Raw genomic sequence first — 9,880 nt, 5'->3', positions numbered from 1 at the left:
TGTAGTATCCGTAACGGATAGCGTGAGCTAGCGAGGATATGAGAGAGTGTGTGTGTGCGGTCAAGAGACGAGTCAGTTGTCGCCGAGCCGTGCTGGTGTCCGGCTCGAAGATTGTATGGACTAATAAAGGCGTTGGAAGAAATTATAATCGTGTGTTCCCTAAATACCCTACAGTGGCGACGAGGATGGGATAAGTGTGTAACCGAATAAATTAATCGAAAAAACTAAACGAGCAAATTAATTGAAAAAGTATTCGAAAAGAAAATTAAGCAAAACAATAAACGGAAAAGTAAAACGTGCTGATGCGGTGTGAAGACGACTGTATAGACTGGGAAACTATAGAAAACGCAGTGTACAGTGGAAAGACCACGTGGATTTACGCGTTAACTAAAGTTGAATTGGTAGAGATTTGCAAACGGTGGGAGGTGATTGAACAAACGAATGCGTCAATAGACGTGATCCGACAAAAACTTTCGCGGTTCGTAAAAGAACAAGGCCCGTTTCTGGAATTATTAAATAAGTTCGAAATCGTAGAAGACCTTGAAGAATCAGCCATGGCGGCCGCATCGTGGTTTGGCAATATAGAACCCTTTCGTAAAGGAGGAAATTGGAGTGCGTTTGTGCAGCAGTTAGAGGCATTTATTATGTTGAACAACATTGCGGCGGACAAGAAAGCAGCATTACTGCTAACACAGGTGTCTCAGGAAGTGTTCACCGAGATTCCGGCGACTGCGAGACCGAAACACCATTGTCTCTAACGTACAAGGCATTGAAAGAAAAACTCGAGAGCCATTATCAACCAAAGCCGAATCAGCAGTTACAGCGGTTCTCGTTCCGAGCATGTAAACAAGGTAGTAACGAGTCAATACGAGACTTTATGACAGCGCTGAGATCCCTGGCGTTGAAATGCCAATTCCAAACAAATGAAACAAATAGCCAGCTAAAGGATCAATTGATAACGGGGGTATATAATCAACGCGTTCGGTACGAATTATCGAAGGCATCGGCCGACGAATCTCTCGAGAACTTGCTACGGCTGGCGAAAACGGTCGAGCTCGCTGACGCAAAAGCCGCGAGTTTAGGAACTCCGAACGTTGTAAACACAGGATTGACCCCGGACAATAATACAACGGTGGCACAAGACGCAGATATACACACGATACAAACGGGACGAAACAGAACCGCGACCAATCGAGGCAGAGGGAATTTCTACGGCCAAGCGTCGCGTAGAGGATGGTCAGCCCCACAGGGCGGGGGCAGAGGAACACAACGATCTCAAAATCAACAAAGCCAAGGCGCCGGGCGTACTGCGGGAAGCGAGAGGATCTGTTTTTGCTGCGGTGGCACCAATCACATAAAAGCAAATTGCTCGCTACAAAATAAATATTGCAGCGAGTGTGGAAACCAAGGCCACATTTTCAAAATGTGCAGACGCGCCGGACGAGGTGGCCAAACTCGAAACCAAAACTACGTGGGAGATGGGGAGACAGCCGAGACACAAGAGCATTTGCGCGAAGAGTTCTCCGAGGACGAAGAGCGATTTGCGAGCGATTTTTGGCCAGTTCGAGAGAGCGGTAATGTGGAATGCGAGTTAAAAAAAAAGTCAATCCGCAGTTTGTAACGATTAAAGTCAATAACATGCCATTGAAAATGGAGATAGATTCGGGTGCGGGAGTATCGGCCATATCAAAGAATTGTTACGAAAAATGGTTTGCGGAAATACCATTAATAACATCGAAGATTTCATTGCGGACATACGATAAGCAGAAATTACCAACACTAGGGTACATTCAAGTCGAAGTAGAGAAAAACTATGTTAAAAGCAAGGAATTATTATATGTAGTTAGCGAAGGTAGCTGGCCGATAATGGGCAGAATTTGGCTGCAGGCATTTGGTATGTGGCCGCTAGTTTTTTCAAACGATCCGCGAGAACATATAAATAGTACCGTCGCCCAAACAGGTGACGATGACGTGACAAAAAGAAAACAAATAACATGTCAACTCCAAAAAGAATTTCCAGGCGTGTTCGCAGCGGGTATCGGAGCGTTCACTAAAGGCGAATTGAAATTAACGTTGATTGAGGGAGCCACGCCGAAATTTCTGCAGCCAAGAAAAATGCCCTGGGCATTGCGCGATAAAGTAGAGAATGAATTAGCCAGATTACAGCAGCTTGCAATTATATCACCAGTAGAATATTCCGATTGGGGCACGCCAATTGTGCTAGTTTTGAAGAGTAACGGTACATTACGTTTGTGCGGAGATTATAAAGTGACTTTAAATAAATATCTTGAGGTCGATCGCTGCCCCTTACCGCGAGTTGAAGAAGTTTTAGAGAAATTAAGAGGTGGAAAAATATTCACAAAATTGGACCTATCAGAAGCCTACCAACAGCTACCATTAACACAAGAATCTCAAAAACTAGTGGTAATCAGTACTCATATCGGATTGTTTAAATACCACAGATTGCCGTACGGGGTAGCGACGGGACCAGGGTCATTTCAAAGGGTCATGACTTCTCTATTATTAGGCATACCGGGCACGATCGTTTTTATTGACGATATTCTCATTACAGCGGCAACACTAGAAATACATACAGACAGAGTGCGAGAGGTACTAAAGCGTTTAAACGAGGGAGGTTTGCGTTTAAAATTCGAAAAATGTAAATTCTTTAAAAACGAGGTGTGTTATTTGGGGTTTCGTATTAACGAAGAAGGGATTCGACGTTTAGAGGCGAAAATAAAGAGTGTAAAAGATGCACCAAAGCCAAAGGACGTGTCGGAATTGAGAAGCTTTTTGGGGTCGATCAATTATTACGGTCGTTTTATTGAAAATATGGCCCAGAAATTGCGGGCTCTTTACGAATGTCTCGAGAAAGATAAATTCGAATGGACGGAGGTCTGTGACAAAACTTTTGAAAAAATCAAACGCGAACTCGTGTCCGATAAAATCTTAGTGCACTTCGACCCCCAAAAGCAGACAGTTCTCACTTGCGATGCATCCCCGTATGGGATAAGTGCCGTGTTGGCGCACAGAGATGAGGAAGGTAACGATCGACGGATATGTTTCGCGAGCCGGACTTTAACGAGTACCGAGCGAAATTACACTCATCTGGATAAAGAAGGCCTGGCAATCATTTTTGGGGTGCGCAAATATTTCGAATATCTGTACGGACATAAATTCATATTACAAACAGATTCAGCAGCTTTAGCGCGTATATTCGATCCGAGTAAAGCGATTCCAGAGATCGCAGCAGCACGATTGCAAAAATGGGCACTAATTCTCGCGCTGTTTGAGTATACTATTAAACACATTCAAGGAAAAAAAAATTATGCAGACTGGTTAAGTAGACTACCATTGCCGAAAACAAAAGACGATGCTAAAGAATTTCCGATTTTACAGAATACGATGTATACCCATGTGAATTGCGTTAAAGACTATGATTTCGCGACCCTCGATTGGAAGGCGGTAAGAAAATGTGCACGGGAAGATGAAACTTTGAGCAAAGTAATACGATATTGTATGGATGGTTGGGAAGAAAAATCTCCGATTGACGAAAGTCTTAAAACTTTCTGAAATAAGCGCGAATCATTAACAATTGATCAAGGTTGCGTCTTATGGGGACACCGAGTGGTGATTCCAAATAAACTAAGAGAGATAGTACTTAAAGAGTTACATTACAGTCATTTTGGTTGTTCAGTGCCTGAGCGTCGTTTTGTGCCCGTGTCATTGCGATCTCCGTGCGAGCCGCGCTCGAACGATTCGTCTCCGCAGGGATGCCAAATCTCGCGTAGATGAGGAGGCGAGCGCGCATCACGCATTTTTTAAAACAGTCGAGTTAAGTCGTCCGTCTAGTGACGATCGTGAGTGACGCCGTGCGTTCTCTCGTACCACGACCAAAAGACGAGAGGCCCAAATATCCTCTCGTATACGTTCGCTCTACGGAGTAAGGTAGATGAGTACGGCCCGAGTGTCTCTCATTCTACACGGGACCGAGTGCCCATACACGCATACCAAGGGTCTTGCACCCTTCCATCATACAACGAGCCCGAGCGCTCTTGGTGTACTACCAACACCAATCATACTCTCATACACGTTCGCTCCTCGGAGTAAGGCAAATGCAAATCATACGAAATTCGATCGAATCGAATAAAACGAAAATCGCAATATGAAACGCACTCGAGATCGCGGTGGCATGAGCCAAACGGGCTGTAACCGGCATATACCCATTCATATACACAATCGACACATGCTTTTATACGTTTACAAATACACGTTCATACTTCGTGGGTTTTTATGCTGCAAGGCTTTTCCCACAAGAGCCAATAAACATTCATAATTCGATGGCTCAAACGCGAGAGTTTTTTTATTCAAGAAACCTCAACCTCTATCCTTCATACTGATAAAAAAGGTTCAATTCAAAACTACGAGGCAACTTCGCCTATGAAGAAGCTTCGACTATACATTGGTGTTACAAGAATGAAAGCGCTCGCTCGATCTTTTGTGTGGTGGCCAGAGATTAATAAACAAATTGAGTCAATCACGCAGGCATGCCGCGTTTGTTTAGAAACAAGAAAATCGCCGCCGAAAATTGCTTTGACGCCGTGGGCTTGGCCTACAACACCGTGGCACAGAATACATGCGGATTTCTTGGGGCCTTTTAACGGTAAAACGGTACTCGTGATAGTGGACAGCCATTCAAAATGGCCCGAAGCTATAATCATGCAATCGATGAGCGAATCTCATACGATAAAAGCGTTCGAGGAAGTGTTTGCTCGACATGGGTATCCTGCTCATTTGATTACGGACAATTATTCGACGTTCGTAGGTAAAGCGTTTCAGTCATTGCTAAAAGTAGGGGGTGTTAAGACACAGTACAACGCCACCGTATTGTCCGGCTACAAATGGAGCGGCGAAGAATTTTGTGGGGACTTTCAAACGCAAAGTCGCATGTATTATGGCGGACGGTTTTAATCTCCAAGAAGCAATAACTAAATTCTTATTTGATTATCGTAGCACCCCCCATGCCACCACACAAAGGACTCCAGTGAGTTTAGCACTCGGTAGAGAACTCAAAACTCGTTTTTCACGACTTCGGCCGACGCCGGTCAACGAGTGCATCGTCACCCATCAATCGCGTCAAATTCAAAATTATGCGGGGAAAAGAGAAAGTACATTAAAAGTCGGTGATTCGGTGATGGCTCGAGAATATAAACAGGGGGGAAAAGGAGCGTGGAAACCGGGCACTGTAGAGAAAGAATTAATAGCGGGCGTCACGTATCTCATTCGCATCGACGAAGAGACAGTTTGGAAAAGACACGCAAACCAGTTGATTAAATGTGATGGTTCGATTGTAGCAGAACAAAATGAGGCTGAAAAGAAACAGCAGACCTTGCTACAGCCTAGGCCCATGGTTCGTCGATCGGAGCGGTTACAAAATAAGAAGGGGGAGATGTAGTATCCGTAACGGGTAGCGTGAGCTAGCGAGGATATGAGAGAGTGTGTGTGTGTGGTCAAGAGACGAGTCAGTTGTCGCCGAGCCGTGCTGGTGTCCGGCTCGAAGATTGTATGGACTAATAAAGGCGTTGGAAGAAATTATAATCGTGTGTTCCCTAAATACCCTACAAATAGTAAATTTTGATTAGAAAGTTGAAAATGAGAATTCGTTCGCTGTTGGAGATTAGCACTCGGATTGACTTATCTTTAGATGTATTCTTGTGGTGATGAGATGGAGAGCTGTCGGATCGTGTCGGTCTGCGTGAGTAGTATTCTGGAGCAAGGCCTCACCTCGAGTTCTTAAGGGTGGATGGATGATATTGGAAACGATGAACCCGGTCCCTCAGTCTTGATTATCAAAAGTTACTTTTCACAATAAATGTCCGAATGTTTCACTCGCGGTTTTAATATGTAATGGTTTGTATTATTATTATTGAAATGATTATTTTACGGAAGTAATAAAGTTCTTGATTATTAGAGTAAATGCTTAATATTACCTGATCCGGATTGAATCTGGGCTGAACTTAGTTTATTTAAGGAAAATGGAATATCATAAAAATGTCTATTCTCGAAGATGTAAGAAATAGTAAAGAACAGGAAAGAATTTGGAAGGTAGGAGATAGTGAGTCTTTTGCAGCTAACAGAATAACTGAATGCTCGGTTTTGACGAATTAGCGCGAGACTTTGTGCCGGTCACAATTAAGATTTTCGAACGCCACTCTTGCTCGAGAGGGCTAATCCGGGTTGACGTCCACACACTTCGCGACTTGACAAACGAAAGACATGGCTGCTTGGGCCTGAGGGTATTAATAGGGAAAAATCTGCAGTTGCAATAAGTTGCAACGGTAATTAGCCAATTAAGTGCGGGGACGACCTCCCGGTGTCCAAATCTACACGGTCAGCGTTAGTTCGCGCCTTTCGACGGTGTTCCGACGATTCTCAATCTCGTCACTTATACGCACAAGATGTTGACGGAAGGTATCTTAAGATAATTCTCACGCATTCATCCACACATGTTAACAAATAATCTATTTTAATTTGGTGGTTCCAAAGGTAGTGGTTTATCCTAATTATTGATGATAATTTTGACTTAAAAACAGAGATAGTCCTGGGCTGAGCGCCGCTGTTACTAGGTCAGTAATTTTATAGCGCATTTCCTGGTATCAGCAAATAAGATACAATGTCAGCGGATGCCGAGGACTGTATGCGACCTTATTAGAATATAAGATTGTGATGAAATAATTGAAGAAATTAAAGAACTGAAATGAAATGGAATTTTGAAAGAGGTACGCCAAGACGGTACGTCGGGGCGTAACACTTTTTCTCCTAAGAATTATCATTTCTGAGACATTGCGATTCGAATAGTCGAACGAGTTACATTCTATACATACATATAATATGCACGCATATTATATATGTCACGGATAACGTAGTACATGTATAGTATGTATAGTATATATACATAGTGTATAGTATATGTACATAGTGTATATATAGTATATATATAGTATATATGAGGTATTCCATGCCAACTGAGAAAACATTTTCCCTGACCCCCGCCGACTTGCTTCATCATTTTTTATATGATTCTACAACCTAAATAAAGCACTTTCCATTTTTTTTTAGCCGTTTCGTTTCAACCATTCTTTTTTAAAAAATGTTCCAAACCCTTTCATGGTCCTAAAAAAAACGCCTGTATTAATCAACTGTATGATAAGTAAAATTAGTGTTGAATATTCCGATAACCAGAAAATTTAATTCACAATCTGAGTAAATCTCAAAATTTTGCAATTTATTTGAAAAAATGTGACAGGATTCATAAATTTTCAACATATCAATGAACACAATTTATTTTATTAAACTTTTCTTAGTGACATGTGGGAGTTTCTTTTTATATTCACTGAAGTAGTGTATATATGCCGGTTGTGGACCAACACCCCCCCTATCTCCCCCCTAGCTCGCCCCTAGCCCCCCCCCCCCGACTCACGACGCACCCTCTCTCACGCACCCCCCCCCCCCCCCCCCCCCCAATCATTTTCGGAGGCTATTTCCATAGGATTTGACACACACACACACACACACACACACACACGCGCGCGCGCGCGCAATAATTCCTGTCGAGACTTGTTTGGCGCCGGAAAGCCGCACATAAATCAGATAGGGTAAGAACCCGCTAGATCTATTGAAAAAATTCCATGAAATGACCCCTGAAGGAAGGTTTAAAACGGCGTTTTGAATGCTTTTAACAATTTTTTTATTTAACATCAATTACATTTAGTTTTCTTATTGTATTCTCAATTATCTTATTCTAAATTTTAACGAGTAAAATTATACATATTATTTTCAATATCCATATTAATTAAACATATCATTATTTCAAAATTGACTTATACCAATTTTTCAACAGTACCACTGATCGGATTATATTCAACAATGCGATCATGCAAGATCATGCAGTAGGCAGAAGTGTGTTGCGGGAACGTAATGCTACAGTCAAATTCCAATCGAATGTCCACAGGTTCAGTTTTCAATGTTTCGTTCTGCTTGGAGCAATCGATGACGATAAGGGGAGCTCGGTTTATAAATTCATGCCTCGATAGCAAAGGCTCAGCTTCTTTGTTATAGTAGCTCATTGAAACCGAACATACATATCATAGAGAATGGCGGGGGATGTGCAGGCTCGGACTTGTTCGCTATAAAGAGTCGTAAAACCCAAAACTGTGTGTACACATACCATCCGGTGAAGAGCGGGCAAGATAAGATTTTTCTGACACCAAACACTGTTCGCCACTCGCTTTTCGTTGACCGATTTTTCCCAACACATGGCCCACGCTGCTTAACGACTCATAAAACCCAAAAATTTAGGGATGGTGGGAGGAAGACTGCGGACCCCGTCGCCTCTGACGTCATTTTTTACACGAATTTCATCATCTCTGCAGAGTCGGGAGGGCAATAAAACCCAAAAATTTAGGGATGGCGGGTCGGATAAAGGGCGGGCCCAGTCGTCTCTGACGTCATTTTTCCCTCCGAGATGCGCAGAACGCAGTGCGCACCGCATCTCTGACGTCATTTTACCCTCCGATATGCGCAGAACGCAGTGCGCATCGTTCCCAAATTCTTGCGATCTATCGGCCTATATACATATAAGCTCAACGCATCCGATGCAGACTCGTCAGTCTTACACGATACGTGCAAGTCAAAAAAGTTATACAAAGTTCAGCTTATATCAACGTCAAAGTCATGGCAGTCGAAGCGTATATGGGACTTGCGGAGCAGATGGAGAGGACGTACAATTTGCTGAGAGAGCAACCACCCGGAGAAGAGAATGACGCCGTCATCAATCATTGGGCTGATATTGGAATTGCGAATATCCAAGTTCTGCGCGATATTTCCATGCAACGAGGAACAACCGTTGGTGCGAAAATACGGATCCAACATACGATCGCACTCCTGCAATCTTGGGTGACGAAGATCAAGCAGTTGCAGCAGAGCACAGTGGTGACGGGTGGAAATATCGGTACTCCTGCGGGTGTACAATGGGACGACGTGGATAGCGCTTTTGCCAGCCGAATCAGAACGGGGGTTGTCACAAATCTCCGTCATAAAAATTTGGACGCCTTTCTGGACGATGTGCAGCGCGTCGTCACCGAGAAGTTGGAGCTGATACTGCGCGAGGAGGGAAATGTGAAGGTTAACCTCATATTATCGTGCAAATTCGAAAATGCCAAGCACGAAGAGATCTCCACCGAAGTTAAGAGTTTCAACACCTCCAACGTGGCGATTCTCCTCTCATCAAGCGATATAAATGGTTGGTTTATACGTGCACGGGGTGATCTGCAGTCAAAGGTGGAAGATTTCGAGCAACGCGATTCCGGCTGGAGTATGATTGAGATCCTTAACATCGCTGTAAATATCAATCGCTACCAGCCTCTCGCCGCGGGGGCTTCAACATTCGTCGACCTGCCCCAAGACATTCGACATAAAAAGGCTGTGATTAACGTGAGGAACGAGGACGAAAGATGCCTTCTCTGGTCCGTCACAGCAGCCCTCCACCCGGTCAACACCCACACCGATAGGACTCCCAACTATCGTCGATATATTTCCGAGTTGGACTGTACAGGTATCAATTTCCCTGCTACTCTACATGATGTGAAAAAGCTTGAGAGATTGAATAATTTGCGCATCAATGTATATGGTATAGAATCTCAAACTTTTTCGCATCATGCAAAATCAAATAAAAGCGTCATCGTGCCAATTTATTTGAGTAAAAATTTGCATAGCGTAAACATTGACACGATTCATCTTCTAATGGTTGAGAGTAATCCGGAAGACGATATGACTGGTGAGTTTGCACCGAGATTCCACTTTGCTTGGATTAAAGATCTTT

The 9,880-nt window shown here is 43.4% G+C and overlaps 1 protein-coding gene across 1 annotated transcript; it reads left to right on the top strand.

Annotated features, from left to right (window-relative positions):
• The first annotated feature begins 302 nt into the window (after nt 1-302).
• Nucleotides 303-5,048, top strand: LOC124297729 (uncharacterized protein K02A2.6-like). Its single transcript, XM_046749038.1, has 6 exons — nt 303-418; nt 601-1,574; nt 1,784-3,043; nt 3,194-3,465; nt 4,546-4,921; nt 5,014-5,048. Exons 1-6 carry the CDS (start codon nt 303-305, stop codon nt 5,046-5,048), a joined length of 3,033 nt encoding a protein of 1,010 aa, XP_046604994.1.
• Nucleotides 5,049-9,880: the final 4,832 nt, after the last annotated feature.

The sequence above is a fragment of the Neodiprion virginianus genome, chromosome 2 (assembly GCF_021901495.1).
Source record: "Neodiprion virginianus isolate iyNeoVirg1 chromosome 2, iyNeoVirg1.1, whole genome shotgun sequence".
Classification (NCBI taxonomy): domain Eukaryota; kingdom Metazoa; phylum Arthropoda; class Insecta; order Hymenoptera; family Diprionidae; genus Neodiprion; species Neodiprion virginianus.
Note: the sequence above shows the minus strand (reverse complement) of the source record. Positions and strands in the feature narration are given on the sequence as shown.